Source organism: Hyalella azteca, unplaced genomic scaffold (assembly GCF_000764305.2).
Source record: "Hyalella azteca isolate HAZT.00-mixed unplaced genomic scaffold, Hazt_2.0.2 contig4636, whole genome shotgun sequence".
NCBI classification, from domain to species: Eukaryota; Metazoa; Arthropoda; class Malacostraca; order Amphipoda; family Hyalellidae; genus Hyalella; species Hyalella azteca.
This window is the reverse complement of record NW_025934849.1, coordinates 8,033-32,311: the sequence shown is the minus strand read 5'-3', so window position 1 is coordinate 32,311 and position 24,279 is coordinate 8,033. Positions and strand designations below refer to the sequence as shown.

At 37.7% G+C, this 24,279-nt stretch overlaps 1 protein-coding gene across 1 annotated transcript; it reads left to right on the top strand.

The window, feature by feature from the left end:
• Positions 1–1,070: 1,070 nt before the first annotated feature.
• LOC108665115 (neurogenic locus notch homolog protein 1) lies at positions 1,071–23,216 on the top strand. Its single transcript, XM_018151838.1, has 23 exons — positions 1,071–1,238; positions 2,073–2,134; positions 2,451–2,514; positions 2,851–3,051; positions 4,637–4,877; positions 5,129–5,144; positions 5,292–5,460; positions 6,946–7,209; positions 7,669–7,956; positions 8,409–8,627; positions 10,582–10,736; positions 11,159–11,240; positions 12,009–12,168; positions 17,084–17,289; positions 17,741–17,867; positions 18,084–18,259; positions 19,163–19,321; positions 20,175–20,378; positions 20,772–20,890; positions 21,519–21,597; positions 22,060–22,137; positions 22,487–22,705; positions 23,057–23,216. Exons 1-23 carry the CDS (start codon positions 1,198–1,200, stop codon positions 23,214–23,216), a joined length of 3,489 nt encoding a protein of 1,162 aa, XP_018007327.1. The 5' UTR covers positions 1,071–1,197.
• The last annotated feature ends 1,063 nt before the right edge of the window (positions 23,217–24,279 follow it).

The window sequence follows — 24,279 nt, the reverse complement described above, 5'->3', positions numbered from 1 at the left end:
GCAGTTGCTGACGCAAAGCAATATTTCACTCATGGGTATAAAATTTTTCATTATTTTCAAAACTGCAATAACATATTGAACAAAGTTTGCACAATACACCATGTCATTCTTTCACGCGAAAATTAATCTTACAAAATGACGCTTTCCACTTCAGCTTACCTATTACATAACGACACTGGTAGGAATAGCATAGCCACGAGTTAGTCTACACTAGACTTCGTCCTTGCACACAGAGCTCAATTTTATATGTACGTGCCGTCATGGAGCTCAGACAATAACGCTCGTGTCAATTGCTAATGATAATTTTTTTATTCCGTGTACGTCTTCACTGTTAAGCAATAATACTGATTCTATGAAAAAAGTCCGTAATCAATTTAATGTGCTCGTAAATAGCTCAAACTGTGGGATTTTCTCAGGTATTAGTTCAGCATAAACTTGGAGGCAAGGAGTTGTGCAAGTGCCTGGAGTTGATCAACTCGTCCGAGAACAGCGCTGTTGTGCCGACATGCCAGCTCGTTAATAAGCTGTTGACAGCAGCAGTTGCCTTTGTTAATAAACTCGAGAGAGATGCCGACGTCGGCGAGGATGTTACCACACTACACAGCAACCGTCGCGCGGTCAAGTTGGTCGTGTTCTGTTGTCGAGTCTATTCGGGCTTAACTAGATACGTGACAGGTAGTTCCTGTTGATCCTTTACGTGACAGGCAGTTCCTGTTGATCCTATACGTGACAGGCAGTTCCTGTTGATCATATGAGTGGCAGGCCGTTTCTAGATTTTAATATCTGAAAATTGTTAATGTAAATTTTTTTTCATCGTTACTTTATAGTCTATAGTTTCGTTACTTATAGTTCATAGTTTCTAAGAAATAATCCGCATTATCATTCAAAATCCTGTAACGTAGAACGACTTATACCCATCACACAGCTTTTTATGTTCACGCGCTAAACGCACACGCGCAGTGATTTTATTTTGTTTTAAACTCAAAGTTAAAGATGCCTAATTAATATGATAATGCACCCATCTATTATATTAACCACTTACAGCTTTCATAAACAATTGAATTTTGTGCAGGTTCCAAAGTGGGCAGCGAATGAAATTTTCCAATTATTCAAAAGTATTTTCCTTGTATTGTGTCAGCTAGAAAAGATGAAATAAACCTTGGACGAAAATTCTTTTCATCAAGTTTTTGAGTCACGATGACATCACGTGCGTTCATCGTTCTTTTTGCAAGCTTCAGGTATGAGTGCAATACATAAAAAAGAAATATTAATGTAACTTAATACTTACATTATAAATTTCCCAAAAATTTCAAAGCAACTAAAAAATACAAGAAAATTAAGCAAAAGATATTTAAAACCAGAGGTATATATAAGAGATGAAGTAACTCAACAATCAATGCAATCCGCCGACGCTCTAAAGCGATTTTTAAATTTTTGCTTCTACCTCCGGTGCTTCGGGGCTCAGGATTTTAAAAACTTCGTAAACTTTCAAACGGAAGCCTTGTCCATACTGGGCTAATTACTCCTATCCCCTTGGGATCGGTAATAAATAGTGTGTTACGATGCTTCGTCTCTTATATGATCATCTGGATTTCAAACCCATCAGTGAGAATTAAATCGTCTGATTTACATTATTTACATTAATGAATTTAAAACTGAGCATTGAGCTGATGTCCGGAAAATTTTTATTAAAAATAGAGGAATTTTTATGATTTCCTTCGCTTCTCACTGAAAATTTCTAACGATGAGCAAAGACAAATCCGAAGACATGCAACTTCATGTCGCTCTAGGAATACAGGAATTGATATTTCAGCTGCTCGACTACCTTGTTTTTAAGCACATGGTAAACACATACCAAGCTGGCCTCGAACATCAGTGTCCATTACATAGTAGCTGCTATGCAGAGTCTTCAATTTCCATTTATACCCGAAAATACTTATTTTACTTTATATTTAGTCAAAGTGGATTTAACAAACGAAGACTATAGTTTCATTAAAATTTTTTTATTGAATACTTTGAATATAAATTATGTTCTATAACATTTTCTCTGTGGACATTTGTACGTATTTCAGTCTGCTGTGCGGTACACAGTTGAAAACCTCGGTCAGGGCTGCAGAAGCCGATGAACAGGCAGGTCTGTACCCGACGAAAATATTTCACGACGAAAATGTTAAGTAGACCATTTAATATTAATTAATATGAAGGTCACATGCATGTATCTAATATGTTGGTAGGTAGACCGTTAATATTGAATAATTAATTAATTAATATTATTTAATTATCTTATATTATATGATAAATTAATGTTAAGGTAGACCATTTAATATTATTAACATGAAGATCACATGCAGGCATCTAATATGTCACAGCGAGCGATAATGGGAGGTAAATAAATTTGTTTATTGATCGGACTTTTGAATTTATTGATATTTTTGGTTATTTCTCTACAGGACCGACAACTTGTGGGAACAACACGCTACCAGTTCTTAGCAACGCTTACTACACGCACTGGATGTTAGTAATTATATTGTAATTATATTCGGTTTATGATATATTATAATGATTTAGAACTGAAAAGTTAGTGAGTATAATTTCAGTTAATTAGTTATGCACACTGTGAATTCATAGATAAATTATGCCTAAGTAATCGAAATTCACTTATAAATTTAGATACCTCAAGCTGAATAAATTCCTGAGCCCATACTTTCAAACTCACTAAGTGAACGTAAGTACTTACGCTCTATTTTCTTGTCTAATTTGTGGATTTTCCTTGAAAGGCCGTCAATGATTGGCTGATGAACTTACGATCTCATGACATTTTTTGAAAGTATAGACCCTGACCTTCCTCAGAGGTGCAGCCTTGGTGGCAGAGTGCTCACCAGGCTTCGAGTTACCGTCGGGTGAGCAGCAAGCGTTACTCAGCTGCCTGTCCGATCTCTCCTGGTCTCATACACCTCAGCAACTCACCTGCACCCCGCTCTGTGAGGACGAGGACGCCTGTCAAATACCGGACGATTTTTGTGACCCGCTCCTGTATCCTGATTACAACATGTGAGTCAACCAGATCCTGTATCCTGATTATAACATGTGAGTCAACCAGATTCTGGGTCCATATTACAACATGTGAGTCAACCAGATTCTGGGTCCGTATTACAACATGTGAGTCAACCAGATCCTGGGTCCATATTACAACATGTGGGTCAACCAGATCCTGGGTCCATATTACAACATGTGAGTCAACCAGATCCTGGGTCCTGATTACAACATGTGAGTCAACCAGATCCTGGGTCCATATTACAACATGTGAGTCAACCAGATCCTGTGTCCTGATTACAACATGTGAGTCAACCAGATCCTGGGTCCTGATTACAACATGTGAGTCAACCAGATCCTGGGTCCTGATTACAACATGTGAGTCAACCAGATCCTGTGTCCTGATTACAACATGTGAGTCGACCAGATCCTGTGTCCTGATTACAACATGTGAGTCAACCAGATCCTGTATCCTGATTATAACGTGTGAGTCGACCAGATCCTGGGTCCATATTATAACATGTGAGTCGACCAGATCCTGTGTCCTGATTACAACATGTGAGTCGACCTGTCTGCTGCTTGATTAGCTGTGCAACGGATGGCATGAAGTTTCTAGGAAAATAATGTTTGTCGAAATAATATCTGTTGTCCTAATTATATTTTCTTGTATTAACGTTTATAGTTTTATCCTGGATTACTAGTACAAAGGTAAAATTTATTATCAGAATCCTAAATCTTCCGGTTGCAAATAATTGTGTTAGAGTGCTTTGAATGGCGTCAACATATGCAAAAAAGAAAATTGCAATTGAGTATACTAAAATATTTGCAAATAATGTAGCGTAGAGAAATCTCTCACTTAAATCGCATCAAGGCACAAGAATCGTTTGCAAGTGTGCAGCTCAACAGAATTAATGACTACGAGAGCTTAGTAAAATATCAACTGTTTGCTTCGTCTCAATAAAATGTTTTATTTTCATCGTTCGACGTTTTTCGATTCAACATTTTCGTACTCGAAAGCCGGTATAATTTAAATGCGGTTCAGTGCACCGATCACAAGATTTCCTTTATTAGACACGTATTCATGATCAATTCACACTAATTTACTCAATAATAAATATTTTCACAATTACTTACTCTCTATCAACGCTCTAAAGATCAAAATACAATTAACATTATATTATGGGCTCTCATCAGAACTTTATAGTCAAATATTTAACGGCTGTTTAATTACTGGGTGAAGAAATTATTGAACTGTTTTATAGTTACTGGATGATGAAAAGTTTCACTGTTGTAGAGTAATTAAATAATGCATGATGCACGATTGAACTATTTTTTCGTGATTGTACGAAAAAATATTCGGCTAACGCATGGCGACTGAATGAGACCGTTTTAGTTTTTAGCCTTTGCAGATGTGGATGAAAGATAGCACAGTTGAATAATGAATTATGTATGAAATATAGTACCTTTACACTATTACTACTACATGATCGATCGCACAGTTGCACAGTGCGAGCGTTATGAAAAATTTCTCAGTTGCATAATGACCGCGTGATGCAATATTGCAGCACAAAATGCATGGTGTAAAACACTTCAAGTGCCGCAGCACGTCGGGCGAGGTGATTGGTTGCCCGGATGGACACGACCTGGTGGACGGTCCTCGGACTCTGGAGTGTCGGGATGGCGTATGGAGTCCCGAGGAGTTTTGTGCTGCGCGGTGCGACTGCGGCGACACCGGCGCCTGCGTGGCACCTGGAGTGTGCCGGTGTAGGGACCAGCAGCTCAGGGAGACATGCGGGGACGATGGTGATGAACTGCAGGAATATTCTGACTGCTGGCCTCTGCCTGTCAGAGCGAGGCTCGATAAATTGTGAGAGCTATAAGCAAATTTTTATATATGTTGTGTACATGCTTGAAGAATACTGCCTTTTGATGTTAAAGTGTTATGAGTATTAATATTGACAGCATTCGTGATTGATTGATAAATTGAGTAGTAAAGTGATCTCAAAGTAAATTTTAATGTCTCAAATTCCAAGTAAAAATTATAGGGATATATATCTGATATATAAAGGAATCTAATAAGTAATAATCTCTACAGGTACTTAGGTGCAAAGGTCAGTGTTTGTGTATGATTTTTCTTAATTGATGCATTCCAAAAAATCATTGCAGCATACGGGACAGCGTAAATAGCACCATAATTTCAATCCATTGTTGAAATTCTAAGCAAACATATTTTTTCGTAAATTNAGGGTGCTCACCAGGCTTCGAGTTACCGTCGGGTGAGCAGCAAGCGTTACTCAGCTGCCTGTCCGATCTCTCCTGGTCTCATACACCTCAGCAACTCACCTGCACCCCGCTCTGTGAGGACGGGGACGCCTGCCAAATACCGGACGATTTTTGTGACCCGCTCCTGTATCCTGATTATAACATGTGAGTCAACCAGATTCTGGGTCCATATTACAACATGTGAGTCAACCAGATCCTGGGTCCTGATTACAACATGTGAGTCAACCAGATCCTGGGTCCATATTACAACATGTGAGTCAACCAGATTCTGGGTCCATATTACAACATGTGAGTCAACCAGATTCTGGGTCCGTATTACAACATGTGAGTCGACCAGATCCTGGATCCATATTACAACATGTGAGTCGACCAGATTCTGTGTCCTGATTACAACATGTGAGTCAACCAGATCCTGGGTCCTGATTACAACATGTGAGTCAACCAGATCCTGTCTGTTGATTAGCCGTGCAACGGATAGCATGTAGTTTTAGGAAAATAATGTTTATCGAAATAATATCTGGTGCCTTAATTCTATTTTCTTGTATTAACGCTTATAGTTTTATCCTGGATATTAAAAAGGGAAAATTTAAAATCAGAATCTAAATCTTTCGGTTGCAAGTAATCGTGTCCGAGTGCTTTGAATGACGTCAATATATGCAAGAAAGAAAAATGTAATTGAGTATACGAAAATATTTTTAAATAACGTTGCGTTGAAGAATCTTTCACTAAAATCGCATCATGACACAAGAACCGTTTGCAAGTGTACAGCTAAACAGAATTAAAGACTACGAGAGCCTAGTAAATTCAACATTTTCGTACTCGAAAGCCGGTTTAACTTAAATGCGGTTCCTTGCCCGATCACATGACTTCCCTTTTTCGATAGGTATTCATGATTAATTCACACTAAATTATTTAATAATAAATATTTTTCACAATTACTTGCTCTCTATCAACGCTCTAACGATCAAAATTCAATTAGCATTATATTACGGGTTTTTATCAAAACCTTATAGTCAAATAAGGATGATGATGATGACCTTATAGTAATTGAATGATGAAAAGTGTCACTGTTGTAGAGTAATTGAATAATGCATGATGCAAGATTGAACTATTATTTCGTGATTGTACGAAAAAAATATTACGCTAACTCATGACGACTGAATAAGAGACTGTTTTAGTTTATAGCCTTTGCAGATGTGGTGCGTGAGTGCACGGTTGTTTTGAGTGCATGGCATACTATTACGAAACGCATCACTGTTTCGTAACGATTGCATGACTTGTGATTGAACAGTGGCATATTGGCTACAATATGGAAGATGTACAATAGCGTAGTGACTAAGTCATTAAAAATTGTTCAGTGTCATAATGACTACAACATGGACGATCGCACAGTCGAATAATGACTAAGGTATGAAAGAAAGTACTGTTGCATAATGACTATAGTATGAAAGATTGTAAAGTTGAATAATGAATTTTGTACGAAATATAGTACCTTTACACTACTACTACATGATCGATCGCACAGTTGCACAGTGCGAGCGTTATGAAAAATTTCTCAGTTGCATAATGACCGCGTGATGCAATATTGCAGCACAAAATGCATGGTGTAAAACACTTCAAGTGCCGCAGCACGTCGGGCGAGGTGATTGGTTGCCCGGATGGACACGACCTGGTGGACGGTCCTCGGACACTGGAGTGTCGGGATGGCGTATGGAGTCCCGAGGAGTTTTGTGCTGCGCGGTGCGACTGCGGCGACACCGGCGCCTGCGTGGCACCTGGAGTGTGCCGGTGTAGGGACCAGCAGCTCAGGGAGACATGCGGGGACGATGGTGATGAACTGCAGGAATATTCTGACTGCTGGCCTCTGCCTGTCAGAGCGAGGCTCGATAAATTGTGAGAGCTATAAGCTAAGTTATATATGTTATGTACATGCTTGCCGAATACTGCCTTTTGATACTAAAGTGTGATGAGTATTAATATTATCAGCATTCGTAATTGATAAATTGAGTAGTAAAGTGATCTCAAAGTAAATTTTAATGTCTCAAATTCTAAGTAAAAATTATAGGGATATATATCTGATATATAAAGGAATCTAATAAGTAATAATCTCTACAGGTATTTAGATGCAAAGGTCAGTGTTTGTGTATGATTTTTCTTAATTGATGCATTCCAAAAAATCATTGCAGCATACGGGACAGCGTAAATAGCACCACAATTTCAATCCATTGTTGAAATTCTAAGCAAACATATTTTTTCGTAAATCTAGTTGAGCTAAATATAAGAGCCGAATCAAAGCTGCAAACTTCTCGTCATTCATATCCAGAGCTAATATTATTAATGTATTCGTCTCAGGACTCGAGATGTCATCCTCGAGTGTCCGGCAGCGACGCGTTTTCAGAACTCATCACTCGGTCGAACGACGCCCCTGGCTTGCACAAGTGGGAGCTGGACACTAAAACATTCTTCAGTCCTCGAGTCTGAAGTGATATGCGAGCCTGCGTGTACGATAGAATGCACGAACGGCGGGCGCTGCGACGACAGCGGCCGTTGTGTTTGCACTGACGAATTCTACGGCGTTGCGTGCGAGAACCGCCGGTGCTTTGAAGTACCGCTGCTCTCCAACGCTAAAGTCATGCCAAGGTATGATATTATTTCTGAATAACTATTTATAGATTACTTTTTTGTATTCCTAATATTTGTACACATTTAAATTCAGGTCTTTGGTAATTTTCTAGAAAACAGTTAATTTAATACACTATTAAACTGAAGGCACATACCTATAACACAGTGAATAGGCATGAGAAAACGGGTGTCAAATTAGTAGGGTATCATATATTCCAGAAGTTCAACTTATTTTATTCATGGGTAAACTATTTTCCTTAATACGATTATGTATGAGTTAGAAATTCTCTGTAATGTGTTTTCACGCGCATCAAATTGATTTAAAACTATTAAAAATTGCGTTGGTGAATAAATCACCGCACATATTTATTCCTCCACGTCAAATGCGGCACCAAAATTTATTAGCATGTATTTTTTTGCATTTATAAGAAATTTTATTTAATTTTCATATTTGTGCGTGGTGCTCTCAGCGTGGACCAGTCGAGTGCTCGAGTGGAGTGCGACGCAGGCTACCACTTGCCCTCGGACGTCTTTTCTGTTTCCTCTTCAGTGGCACTTACTGACCTCACAATTTTCTGCTACGACTCCAAGTGGTCGTTGCCGCCGCAGATTCAAGAGGGCTGTGCGCCTGACACTCAAGAGCCTTGCGATGAACTCAACACTCCAGAATTTGTTCAGATCTTGACACGGTTAGTAAACGCCAAGCATGTATATACAGTATATATAGACTTGGAACTAAAAAGTTGATCCAATTAAGTTTATTTATTTAAGCTTGATCACCACATTTTTTTCCTGCTCATATAATCGTGTGGATATTTGTCAAAGTTTGTTTGTGTGTTTAATTCCTGGCACCGAAAATATATTGAGGCTATTCGAGCACGTACCCTCAAAACTCATCGTGTCGGGATATTATGGGCCTGAACATTTATCCTCAGTTGGATACTAATAAAGCATTGCAAAACTTGCGGCGATGGGATTAGACCGAATATTTTGAGATGGCACTTATAAATTCTATTTGAAAAGAGCAAAATAATAATTTCATATTTTGAAGAGGGAGTCAAATTCAAGTCACACGGTATTTTATGTTTCTTGTAAAATGTAGGTTTGAACTGGTATTTTTTTAATTAACACACATCAGTTTTATTATAAGCGGAATGAGGGACAACGGGAATGACGAAATGCATTATAAATGCATTCTAAAATTTCCGGGATTATCTTGTCCGGGAAATGCCGAGCTCACCTTCTATTGCTCTATAAAAGACGTAGGTTTAAATTTTTTAGCAAAAACTGAAGTTTTATATTCCCTAAAACGTACATAATCATGGAGCGGAGTGTCATGTGTCGTCTTCTAAATATGATAGCACTATTTTTCAGAAGAAGTTTTTCAAAGTCTCATAATACTTTTTCTTATTGAGATAGTTATCAGTCTCACAACACCTTTTTCAATAAAAATGTTCATCTCACAAACCAGTTATGAATTATACTCTGAAGGAAAGGCAAACTTTTCTCGTGAGGTTTTTCGGCGTCTCGGCACGGCACTGATCACGTACGGCCAAAGCAATTAGCGAATTTTAATCGTCGCAATTTAAACGGGAGTTACTGCGACCGCTTTTCAATTATGAAAGAAAAAATACAGACCCTTAATTAAGTAAAAATCCTGCTTCTGGATTCCAGAGCATGTTCGTAGGCCTCTCTCCGATTGTTTATTTCACAAAAAAAAAATATTTTTTAACTTCTCATCTGTGACAAGAAGTTATTATCAGTTTTATTGTTACTTTGAGGAGGATAATTACTGGTAAACAGGATGTTGACACTCAAAAAAAACAAAAAATGAACATTTTATGTTATTTAGAATTGTTTCATTCTTAAAAGTCGTCATCCATGTCGATAAAAAAACTCCAAATTAATATAAAAAGTCGCAATTGAATGCTATTCAGCCCAAAAATTAATTATAACTAGTTCTTCATTTCTTCGACATGGGAAAAAGAACGTTTTTTTCTGATAAGTCGTTTACAAAGTTCTTCTTCAATGAGGCTACCGCCGTTGCTCGTCTAATTTATAAATACGAGAGTCGAATAGGTTCATATTCCAATACAATACAAGATAGGAAGACTTGAAAAATTAATAAAATTCAGGGGAAAATTCTCTTAATAATTAATAAACCATCATATTGATCGGTGTTAAATAATAGATAAAGGGAAATTTTTTGAAACCATCTTGTGTTATGGTGGTATCTCCGAAAGTTGTTTCAGCTTATGTATGTTAAATAGGTAGATAATTTCTTTGCATCAGATTGCAAGTCAGCCTTCAATGATTTTTTTTACCTATTCATCAGCTAATTTATCATCTTTGGTAGTTTCATGAATATTTTTTTAGCAGCTGCATTTTATCTCATGTCTTTCTAGGTAGTTCCGCTAATATTCTTGCACCTCTATTTACAGGTTAAGTTTAATATTTTACCGAACTTTCTTCTACCTCTGGTTAGCCTCAGATCACGGGTTAGCCTTTAATGTTTTATGAGCTTTTTTCAACTCTAAATGCATCAAATCAGTATATATTAATAAAAATATAATATAATACAGCGCTGCTTTACCCCTATTGCTTTATTAAAATAATAGTTGACTGTATTTACCTCTGTATCAGGTCGGCGCAGCGAATTACGTTGACATGCAAGCACCAAGATCCCAACATGAGAATTGAAGGCATCTGCAGAGCGGGCTCGTGGGTGACACCCGACAAAGATGAGAAGCTACGACTTTTGACCATCGACGACTGGAAGACGCTGTGCCATTACTCAGGTTACTTGGTGGCGTCTCATTTGTTACCTGAGGCATCAATATATTTCAATTCCTCTTATGAGATTGAAGAAAAATTATGTGCCAGTATGCAAGTTACTTTGTGGCATCTCATTTGTTAGCTTAGACATAGATATTTGTACAATAATTCGTGCAACCCTTGAGAAATTTGTACTTAAGACAAGAGAGAGACGTGGACGAATTAATAGTTGTAAATATTGCAGTTTTCTCAAGCAATTACCGCTGATTAAGTTATAATCGTTAAGAAAATGTTTCCACCATTTTCCCTGTATCATTCTACAAAATCTAACCTAAGTGTATAATAGAGATTAGCAAAATTAATATTCAAGGGAAAGCGCGCTATTATGCGAAATTAGCTAATGATTTAGAAAGATTATTTTTCTCATAAATGCATCGTTGTTCAGATACTTGTCCTGAATTGCCGAATCTGATTCCGCACATGAACTTCACTGCCGTGCAAACTCCTGTCGATCAAATAGTGCCCAAGTAAGTGTAAAGTACCGATCATGATACATGCGAAAATAATACCCAAATTAGTGTAAAGTACCGATCATGATACCTTCAAAAATTAGTGCCCAAGTAAGTGTAGAGAACCGATCATTATACCTGCAAACACGTCTAACGTTCAGTTATTTTTCTATCATGGAAAATAACATTCAGTTATTGACATTCTGCTTGTGAACAATTATGACAAACATTGAATTGCCCTATCTACATGTATTTTCATTATCAGTTCTAAAGTTAAACATTTTGCATTTCAGGTAAGCATTTCCAGTCTCAAATGCAACGCTGAGATATCTTAATACTTGTTTTTATAGCCTAAAGCCGCGCTCAAAGATTTCTCAGCCAACAAATCAGTGGCTGGAGGTCAACCATATCATGGCAACTCGTGGTGTACTTTTATTTGATTAATGAGTGCTGCCTTGAGGCCTCCATCTATTGATCACGAACGCTGTGCGGATACTTTGCAACAGCGTGGCCAGATTGGCCATTATTCCGGCCTAATTTGCTGATATGGCCTTTTTAAAATCGGACTGGCAAGCAAAAAAATATTCAGGCATTGAACCTAATGTGATTTTATAAGGCAAACCCCCTAAAAAATTGAATTGTATCTTAAAAATTGAATTACAATTTTTTTTATTATCACCTTTACCGCAACATTTTAAATTGAGGTGGTTCTTAGCATTTTTGGCGAGCTTATTTGGCCGTTCTTTCACCAGCTTCTGGCAACTATTGATGCTGTTTTTGCTCTAGAGTGGCACTGGGTATGGTCAAGTGCACACCCGGCTTCCAGTTGGACGGCAACACGTCGTCCACGCTGGTGACGTGCTCCCCGTCAAAGCTCTACCGCTGGGTCATGTATGGCAACCTGCCTCTACCCCAGACCTCAGATGGAAGCGCCACCTCGCTTGCAGTGAGTCGTGTGAATTCTTTTTAATCTTTCATGCCCACATATCCATTGACATATTCTACAGTACTTACCTACTGATTAAGGCTTAATTAGAGAAAAATCTGTGAGGGAAATCATTCATTAATTGTTAATGAGGGACTTTTGTTAATGGAAAATTATTGTGAGTTGCTATGACGAGGCAAATCCCCCATTACGAGTGTGAAAAATTTAAAATTTTACCAGCATTTTTGTCGCGTGTAGTTCACACGTCCAATAGTCTTGGCATTCATGGCTGCTGAATCGTTCACTAAATGATTCACTTGGACTTGATTTATCCATTCAATTCAATAAAATTATGTATTATGAGAAATAGTTTATGGATTTTATGTGATGAAATTATTAGGTGAAAACTCGATTTTAAGTGTGAGATACAATTCATGCGTATTAACGAATAAAATTTGTACATCTTCGACATCATCTGTACACACTAAGCTGTTGAGTCAGACTAAATTCTTTTGAGGCAATGAATAAAATATTTACTCAAATTTACTGATCATAATTTAAACGTTGTTTAATCTGAATGTTGCATCTAACTTTTACTTCCTCGTATTTCAAGTAAACATTCCACAACCAAGTCGAACATCGGCAATAAATACAAGCGAAGGTCCCCAATGATATGTGATGGGAAAAAGTATCGCCGAGGCACTCCTACAGAAAGGCTGGAGGCTCTCGATGAGAAAGCTTTATGAGTTCGCTCGGTCGCTCGATCATTGACGAGATATTATACACGGTAGTAAGTAGGCTATTCAACCACTCCATCAAACACTGCACGACCATATTCCCCTGAAACTGACGAGCTTTACAAACGATGTCTTTCCTTTGTCAAGGATTTTGCTCCGAGATTTTCCAGCCCCAAGATAAATCACTTGAAAATACAGCAGCAGATTTTTCAATTTGATCCGAGAGTGAAGACAAACTCCACAGGCCATGCGAGAGGTCAGGAATCGAGACTTTACCTTTGATTTTTTCGAACTCATTTCATGACTGGCATTGTGCTGGCAATAAAAATTCAATGGCCATTAACCTTCAGATAATTTCAAGATTACACAAAAATTTTAGCAAAATCAAATATTGTCGTACTATTGCTCCGTACTTTAAATTCCAAGTCACACGGCTTTTTGTACAGTATTTTATAAAATCAATTAGATTTTAAAAATAATTATTTTATGATGTTTCAAGGCCGGCAACGGAACTATTCCATTCTAAACGTCAGCGCCACAGAACATCCCGCCTGCGTGACTGACTCGCGCCTATTACTCACACGCCATGATGATCAAACGCTGAATTTATTTATATTAAATAAACAATGACGAAGTCCTAAATAAAATTTCTTTCAATTAATTCAGTCAATAACTTACTCCACAATCACGAAAGCGGGCGATGGTAAGCGGGGTAAACATACAAGCGAAGAATTTGTTTTAAGCAAAAGTCAAGCTGTCATCGACTTTCAATGCATTAATTTTATAAAAGGTTTTCTATTTGCGTTAAATCTGTAACAGCATTTAGATATTTCTCTACTTTTCTGAGAAGTCAATAAAATAATAGACTAAACTCACGAATCATATTGTACGTTATACGCAAACTATTGATGCTTTTTGTTCCATCAAACGAAATTAAGCGTGAGAACAGTCAATCGTGTTCTTTGGAAAATTGGTAGCAAACGTCCATTGAACACCTCTGGGGCCATACCTTCAAAACTCGCTATAAGTGAACGTAAGTCCTTACGCTCTATTTTCTTGTCTATGATTGGTGGATTTTGCTTGAAAGGCCGTCAATGATTGGCTGATGAACTTACGATCTCTTAACTGTTTTTGAATGTATAGGCCCTGGTGTACATCTTTATCGTAAAATGTTAGTGGAAAATCGAACATGGAATAAAAATAAATGCGAATTGTGAATAAAACAATCACATTCTTCCTTCACGCAGGTTTGAAGAACTTACTACAGACAAGACTGCCTGGATTTCAGCGCAATCATAGCTAGCAACCTGTATATAGGCTTTAAAAGGGATTGACTAGTGATGAACAACTCCATTTTGAACTGATATACATTTCTGGAGTATAAATTGCGTACACCTAAGTATTTCCATAATCAGGAATATTTATATCGTTGAAAACAATTGCTATCTGAAAATTAGTACTGGATAGAATACATGCTCATTGGAATGCCATATTGTTTAATGATGCGATTTAGCAATATGATTTGCTTATCAGTATCTATTAAAAGCAGTATTTAAAATCTTAGATCATATACGTATGTTTCTCAGTCACATTAGTTATACAAATCAACTATTTAATCAAACAAATATTTTTTCTGAATATTCCCGCTTCAGAACAAACCGGTGTCACCAAGGATGGCTATATTCTATGAATTTCCAATCATTTTCAGTCAATACCCTGGTTAGATACCGCTCGTAGATCTGAAAATATAATTTCGCCATTTGCCCGTATGAAGATATACCCGTCATAGTGTCAGCTGAAATATTGTTACAAATGAACAACCAGATTTATTTGCATGCACATTGAAGGATGAACACTCGGACATAAATTATAGAGAGACTCTCTCTCATCCCCCTTTTGACATCCGCTCATCAGGAAGAGCGGCAGCGCTTCAGCTTCTAATTCATTAGAAGAGCTTCATTTTAATTAATACAGCGAGTAAACCGAGCCCCCAGTAGGAATGTTTATAAATTATATGCATGTTGTAAGCCCGGGCTTCACTTCCATAATTGGGTGGGTTAGTTTAAAACACGATTGCTTGCTACTTCGAAATAAACGATTGGTGGCTGAGCGCGCGCATATAGTACAGTTGTTCATTTGGTTTTGTGTGAATAGTACTGAAAAAAATATTTTTCCTCGCTTTTTTGCTCTCTGAACAGAAAATTAAATAATTAACGATTGGCTGCTGAACGTGCGCTGCTGAAATGATTGTATGGCAATATTTTATCAACAATTATAATTTTTATCTGTTTTTTTCTTTTCTTGTGTGTGAAAAGGAAACGTTGAGTTCATTCTTTCTTTTTCAGGCCTAATTCCTATTTTCTCCCCGACCTACTAGTTTTGTGGCATAACAGTTTGAGAAACTTTCAAGCGTGGTATTTTGTTGTAATTTTTTCGCAGGGTATATGCATATCACATACCAATTAAAATATTACATTTCTTCTTACACGAATAACGCAGACCACAAAATTAACAACAGGATGCATACTGAATCTGTACTAAAAAATCAATTTTCAGGCACGAAATAGACTGACCGTTAAATTAACTAGAGGGTGAATCAATTACTGTAATTAGGTTTTAATCAATTAATCAATAAATTAGGCCCCAAAAGATCAAATAAAGTCATATACAAAAACAATAACATCACAATACGTTTTCTCACACTACTTTACTAGACCAAGTGCAGTAGCGTTTTTTTCAATGTGTCTGCCGTTATCGAGACTCTGTGCCTCAATTAAATAAAATAGAATTGGTGGCACGAGTTAGGATTTTAAATTAAAATTTATGGGCATGAATTTTACATGTAAAGGCTCGTGTGGTCGCGTCTCTGCTGATGTGTCTGCTGGGGTGCGAGCCCCGTTATTTTAATTGGAAAATTTTAGATTTGCTGTTACTTCAAAAGTAGGATGTTTTATACATATTATGTTTGGTCTCCGAATACCGCTCTGGGAACTTTTATAAAGCACAGTGTCTTACCTATCCGGAAGGCCTGCGTCAACTTGTCGTGTACCGGTCGCCGATACTATTTAATATTTCTCATAAATTCATAAATTGTATGTCAACATTAACTTGTGGTGGCTGTGGTGAGGAAATTTTATGCAGTTTCAAGTAGCAATCGATGATAGTAAACATCTATACTATTGCCGGTTCAGTTGTATAAATCTTGAACATTTTCTGTACAGATTAATACCGTTTCTGTACTTGTGTAATATGAACTCTGGTGCCGTTCGTTAAACATATTTATTTCCGTCTAGCTATGTATTTTATTTGGTACATCGTTTATTAATACGTTGACTCCGATTTCTTCATCTTGTGCTATTATTTCATTGTTAGTACTATTTTGAAACATGGTTGCAAGACGGTTTTTTCGGACAAATTCCGCTATTTTGTTTTTTCAATTGCGTTGGCTGGCTAAAACTTATGATAGAAGTACTTAATTCCCAATTAAATTGAAAAAATAAATGGAATCTTTACACCGGAACCTACAAATATACTAGTATACATCGAGTTATAGGCCTTTATTGGCAGTTTTTGTTCGTGGACTTAGCCGTATTCAAGGCCATTTGGCAACCTTGAATTATGTACCACTACGTCCAGGAGAAATACATTTCGTGGTACGCATATGTACCACTTCAGAGTCAACGTGTTAAAAGTCGTCCAGTGTTTATATTAGCCATTAAAGTAAATTGTTTTAAAATGACGATGCGTTCCTTGCTTAAAAAGTGGGAGGGATTTGTGTTTTTTTACAGCATTTCATCAATGTTATTCCCAAGAATTTATCAAGTTACTATTGGCCTACCGGTTTCAAGTTCAACACCAACCTCTTCATCAGGAGTCGCGAACTCGAACTTGCAACCTGACTTCCCCTGCCGCCTAGATAGTCCCAAGGCCTTTTATTATATGTCTTGTACAAAATATTTTTTTTTTGTGTGGGGCTAGGTCATGTTATGCGGATACGTGACTTTTATAAAGTTTACTAGTTATTTCAATCCGTTTCTACATAACATCATTACTTTTTTTATCTTCGTTTCATTAGCCAAAAATTGTTTCGCCTCCTAGACCAAGTTAATATTTCCAAGTCATGCCTGCTCGACGTTAGAAATTATTAATTGCTGCACGCTTTCCAGCTACATTAAGATTTTCTGACACGAATTTGACAGACGCAGGCTAGCGCGATCGCGTCTCTGCCGACATGCCTGCCTGTGTGCGAGCCTGCGTGTCTCAACGGCGGCGAGTGCATCGCGCCAGGCCAGTGCCGCTGCCCGCCGAGCTTCACGGGCCCGCTCTGCGCCAGCGCCTGTGACGCCGCCGTCTCCCAGTGCTCCACGTCGCCTGCTGTTGTTGTCAACGCTGATATTTACTACAAGTGAGTTGTGGTTTATATCTTCATTGTGTGATTAGACGAAATTTAAATAAAACTATTCATGGCGGATGAAAACATTTGTAAACTCAATCTTTATAATTGATCTGTGTTTGTTTTCAGGTACAGTACTCAAGATTTAAACATAAATGAAAAACTTTAGTTAGAAAAAGGCTCTTATATCAACTCACACGTTAAGCAACACTTTGTCCATGAATGTTTGAAATCACTAAAACTATAGATAGAAACGCAAAATTATCTGATTCTGACTGTATCAGCACTCATATTGAATAGGTACGTATTCTACACGAAATTTATCATCAGATATTTTGAATAATTTTTGTGCCGCTCGCAAGGTAATATTATTATTCTTGCATAAGATAGCAACCCTACAATAATTATTCTCCATTTAAAAAGGAAAAGTTTTGTTGATTTACACAATTCTGATGATAACCAGTGGTTCGGTTGCGGTGGTGGAATGCCACGCAGGCTACGAGCTGCACACAGGGCTCTCTCACTACCACCTCCGCTGCCACAACGACGTCTGGACGCCTACAAACTTGCATGGAGGCATCTACACCGAGGTCTAATTTCTGCCTATATAAAGGCTACTGTTTTTAGAAATAACAATATATTGTTTATTTATATTATATTTTGAATGTAATTATATAAACTGATTTTTAAATTGCTCGTTTATCGGAAACCAAGGTATATTAGGATATAATGGATGTGATATTAGGACATTTATGGAAGTGAAATTTTTTTAATATTGAAATATTTATGGTTGCTTCTGGCACTAGAAGCTGCCCAGCTGCGATCCAGTCTGTCAACTTCCGTGCTTAAACGGTGGGGCTTGTGTCGGTCCCAACGTCTGCCGATGTCCCAAAAACTTCCGGGGCCTAAACTGCCAGGTCCCAAAGCAGCCGGAGTGTCCCTCTGACCCTGATCCTGTCCCAAATGGCTATATTCATGTCTCGTAAGTGGGAACTTTCTCTAAAATTTGTGTACATTGGAATTAAATCTTTTGGTAAAAGTAATGATGACCTTGCAATCATAGTCAGAATAAATGATTCTATAAAATATTCAAAGCACGCTTGTCACTTTGAAATGAGTTGGACGGGCTTGATGAGCGTGTTAGTTGTGTTAGTTTAGCAGCGTTTATTTGAAGCAAGCTAATTATAGCTGGAGACCGGGAGTCTATCCTGATGTGAATTTCAGCCATCATTCTGTGCTAAGCTGAGCCTGACATCAGATGTCGTTAGCATCAGCTGTAAAAGTTTAGATACATGAATTTTACTATTTATTTCACACAAACTTGAGCATTCAATGAATCTAGAAATTTTCTTCTTACTGAGAGCTCCATTCCCTCGGCCATTACTTCATGAAACAGTGTAATAAAAACTGAATACCAGAAAGCTTACTATATTTAGGCTATAGTTCCCTACTTTCAGCCCTTTGCGTTATTTTTTACTGCCCATTTACACGTAAAAAAGCATTGGCTTAAGTAATCAACGAAGCATTCATATGTTGTCGAGCATATGTAGAAAGTTTTGAAGAAAATTATGATGTATTCAGGAGACTCGGTATTAATGGGCATTAAATAGAAGTAAATGAATGCTTTCCATATACCTACTCAATAAGTAAATTGAAATTAATACTAAAATATTATTTTCTAGAAAACCGGTAATATAAACAATTTTCATTGCAACTAGGCATACTTTCTAGTTAAATTTTAATTATAAATTTAAGGTGATACTTTTTCTTCAGAAAATTTTATTTCCTAACCTATGGTGATACTTTTTTGTTCTTAAAGTTTTCATTTCCTAATATATTATTGAGAAGCGAATATAAGTTAATTTATCTATACTCAATACCCCAGGGCATCAGGACGTAGACTGCGGTGCTCGGAGGGCTACGAGTTGGAGGGGGGACTGCAGGAGGCGCTGATGTGGTGTCAAGGAGGAGAGTGGGTCTTCCCTCGGGTACTCTACGCAAGAGCGCATCGAGGAGCAGCTGAAAATCTTTCAGATTTCCAGATGTAATGGACTGGATATGCCTTGAATAAATAATGCGCACTGGACTCTATATGAGCTCTCCAGCCGCCTGGAGCGTCGCCGACTACTGAATGAATCTTCCGAACCTCCACTGGCACTAGCAAAATCAAACACGAAATGGCCGCTACATTTCAAAAGTTTCTGATGCATTTGATTCAGTTGGAGTGATAACTTCTACGCTTCAAGTCAACTGAGAAATTTGCTGAAAATTTTATTCCTTAGAGGTTTTTGATCTCGAAGCATCTCACTATCTTTATGTTACGTTACACTAAAAGCTGCTGGCGTTTTCAGAACAAATTCGTGTTTTATATGATTTTTTCTATTATTTTTAATACAGAGGATTAAAAATACCCAAATTAATTATACAAGCATCCATCTATTTCACACGTTTAAAGAATTATTGTTAAATTATGTAAATGTGTTTTTTATGCAGTCTACGTGTAGCGCGTATAAGATTTAGGTATACTCATGCTATATGTGGCCGCTTTGACGAAAGTTTTAGGTTCCGTGCACTGGGCAAACACTATGCCTCTACATTCGAAAATATTGGCCATTCTGTTAATTCCGTATAAAAATATTTGACCAATGTTAAAGTAACGAGCAGAAGTCACTTTTCCGCCGTTCTACTAGCAGTATTTCATTACACTCAAAACAATGTATCATATTCTTCTTCCCACAGTTAAATCACTATGCAAAAAATCAAAGCGATATCATTATCATACCTATTTTCTTGTCATTTATTCAATTTATAACAGCAATATATGATATTTTTTCTCAATAATCACCTGCATCACGCAATAATAATTTACCCAAAATTGGCTCCCCCGCATTGTCCAGTTTGGGGGTGGGCAAGCTCTCCTCGTGGAGGTTCTCGCCCTGCAAGCCCGTGTGCAAGCCTCAGTGCCTCAACCGCGGGCTTTGCGTTAGGCCGCAGGTGTGCGAGTGTCCCGCGCCTTTTGTAGGGCCCCGCTGTGAGACGCTCGATCCTGAACTGTGCTGGTCCCCTCCTCCGGTCATTGGTAACGCTTCAATTATGTTCAGGTGAGTTTCCACCAAAATATATAGTCTACATTGAGGAATTTTGTTTTATGAATAAAAGCTTCAGCATGACATCTTTGAATCTAGTCAACATATTCTATATTTCTTGAATAACAAGATCACGACGATTCTAAAAAGTTAAGTCTATATAAGACCGACTGGTACATCCGCTACTTCATATACTGAAGGTACCTCATTCCATCAACTCGTAAATGTCATCAAAATAACACTAAAACCCTAGATTTGTTTGTTAATTCTCTGCGCAAGTTAGTAATTCCATCATTGTCATGTTTTTTTTAGTATGTTATCATTATTTTTAATTGATTTTTTTATAGAAATAAACAGAGTGAATAATAATTTCTTGACAATAATTTCTACCAAAAAATGCGTCGTAAGCGCGAACAAGGGCAGCCTGATGTGCGAGGAGGGATACGAGATGCGATCCGGGGCCCGGCTTGTAGAGCTCACGTGCAGGGCACGAGTCTGGCAACCTACCTCGGAATCAGCGGCTCCTTGTGAGTTAATAAACAGTAAAGCTTCACAGTAATAGTAACTATGAGCAGCAAATGAGTCCTCAATAGACATAACAGCCTCGCAGTAAAAGCGACTATGAACAGCAAATGATTCCTCTTGTGAGTCAATAGACACAATGGCCACACAATAATAGCGACTAAGAATAGAAAAATAAAGTTTAACCGCTCTTGAAAATTGAAGGTGATTACGTGCTGTGACACTTGATGTATAAATAAATATTTTTCTACTCCTAACCAAGCTTGAAATGTTCAAAATACCAGCAAATGTTAATTATTTATTTCAGTGTTATTAGCATTAATTTATGCATGCGCACAAAAGAGACTGCTTGATCGCAGCAGTAGACAATGACAAGATGATTTTACGCTGCAAAATGTAAAGCAAAGATCCTAGTTTTATGCAATATTTTCTACAATCGAAATTTATTTTTCCTTAGTCGTGTAATTTATTATATCAATTCTTAAATTGGTTACGTATACCACATTTGTGCCTTTCAATCGCTATCTATTATTCAATTCATTTGTTTTTCTTTATCTCGTAACATGAGAAATAAAACTGCAACAATTTTTTTAGCGAAACATAATGACAAATTTCCATCGCATGCGCATGCAGCAGAGGAAACGTGCGTGCCCACATGCGTGCCCGCGTGCGTGAACGGCGGCGAGTGCGTGGCGCCCAACACGTGCCGCNGGTGCTGATGTGTTGTGGTGCTGATGTGTTGTGGTGCTGATGTGTTGTGGTGCTGATGTGTTGTGCTGCTGATGTGTTGTGGTGCTGATGTGTTGTGGTGCTGATGTGTTGTGGTGCTGATGTGATGCTGTAAGATAGGCGAGTAAATACTGAGACGGAGCTTCAAGCGCTGCCTGGGACTGTTACCTCCAAAACTCATACCAAAGATTGCAAAAGAATAAAAAATATAACTCATTACTCACTGCAGTGAGTGACAGAGAGCGCATTTTCTCATCGACGAAAACATGAAGTCACGGACGGACAGACAGACGGACAGACAGACGGACAGACAGACAGACGGACGGACAGACGGTCATGGCGAGCACAATAGTTCATTTGTTTCATAAATGAGAAAATGCGCAAAAAAGGCAGTTCATAAGTAAACCTTCATTTCTCACACCTTGTTCCCGTGACGTGTTGGCAGAGATGGCAGCGACATCATGAGCATCTCATGTCATGCGGGCTACAGCCTCCACGGTGGCATCACCAGCGCTGTACTCACGTGAGAAATGCGGGCCTTAACAACACAAAACATTGTACTGTTTTTATTATTACTATCAGTTCTATTAATGTTTGGATGTACATAGCTGTAATATATTTCATGAATTTTTGAGATTTGTGAAATCTTTATCAGTAATCATTCGATTGCCGCTTTGTTTAGTCGAAGCGTCAAGCCTGTCTGTCATGCCTTGACATCTTGTACGAATTCAACTCAAATCATTTTATTTCCATAGGTGTCTTGAGGGAACTCTTTTTTCCACATAGGGCCAACTATGTAAAACTTTGTTTAAAAAATCGCTGGTTTTCATTTAATAGATTAAATATTTATTTGATTTTCACTTTCATAACAGCTGCAACGATAGCGAGTGGATGTCAACGGTCATGGGCCGCACGTTCACGGCAAAGGAGCTGCAGTGCAGCCCAGTGTGCAGCGGCGGCTGTAGGAACGGAGGAACCTGCGTGTCTCCAGGGCAGTGCAAATGCACGGGCGCCTTCGCCGGACCGCGATGCTCGGTCAAGATCTGCGTGCCACCAGATTCTTTGAGAAATAACTCCATTTTCAATTATGAGTGAGTGGAGATTAACAAACATGTTTTAGTAAAGATTGATTATATTTTACAGGAGTCATGCCCATAACTAACAGTGTTTGTTAGTTTGAACTAATATTCAACTAATGAATATTAGTTGTGGTCAACCACACTAATATTCATTCGGTGCCTGCAGCAAGGGGGAATGATAGTGAGAGTAGAGTTATTTGATCTTTTGATCCCTTACATTTTGGAGATCGATTATAAATTGAACAATACTATACCAAGGCACTTTCGGTCATGATGAGATTTATCGTTATTTTACGTCAGCTAAATTACGCTGAATTTTAATAATATGAATAAATATACACACATCGTATCTCAAATCTTAAGATCTGCATCTGGAGTTTTGGAGGTTCAGTGCAAGGAAGGATATCGACTGCCATCAGGAAACATTTCAGTTATCCTGCTCTGTCAGGATGGCAACTGGATGAGTTCTTCAGGGGAAAATACAGTGAGTCCTGATCTCAAAATAAAATTTGCTACAATTTAGAAATTTAGACAATGTGAGTATAAATGACCAAGCAGCAACATAGGGATTTTCATTTATGTTGCTCCCGATTTACTTTTCAAGGTTGAATTTTGAAAAATTATCAAATCTAACAGTTTTTCACGAAAAATTATTTTGACAAAGAGTTGAATCATAGATCTTAATTTTTGTCAAAAAATTACATATATTTGATGTACAATCCTGTATTTTTCTTGCATTGAAATATTTTCCCGTATTCATTTATTCTGAAACATAGCTGCCGTTGCAGAAAAAAAATATTTGCATCAAGTTTCAGAACCTATAGTGGCTGCAATTTTTTATATCCGGATGAACATGCGCGCGAGAATTGTTATTGGCTAGTAAAAGCCATTGTTCAATATTTATTTTATAGGATTATTGATTGAGCTACAAAACCGTACTCGATTGCAGCTCCGCTCCCTAACGCGATTACTGTCCAGTTAAAAGTTATTTATATTGGTTGCGTCCAAAAATATACTAGATTTTCAGCGGCACGTTGGCAAGTCAGTAAAAATTCTTGAATTGAAACAAGGGTTTTGAATTTCTTCAAAAAAATCTTTGAAGCCTATAGATTTCATTATTAAGCGAAAGAACTTGTTCTCGTTCCGTCGGCAATAAGATCAGACTCTACTACATGTGCATTGTGTATACCCATGATAAATGTAGTAAAATTCGAAATTATCAGACTATCTCTGTATCACTTATTAGTGCTTAGTTAATTATATGTAGGAAACGAAAAATACAAAAGAAAGACCAAATAATTATTTTAAAAAGACTAGCGGCACTAAAAACAGTGTTAAATAGCTTTAGACAAATCGGGAAAGTTGCGTAAATGATAATTTTTTAAGGCCGACAAGTCAAGCTTACACTTTGCTTGCAAGGCGTCGTCGGGCATTGCACTTCCTCGGTTGAAAGTCATGAACATTTTAGAGAGGAAATTTTTAGCGTCTTAAGTATTTATCTACAAATTTATTTGTTGGCAAGTCAGTAAAAATTCTTGAATTGAAACAAGGGTTTTGAATTTCTTCAAAAATTTCTTTGAAGCCTA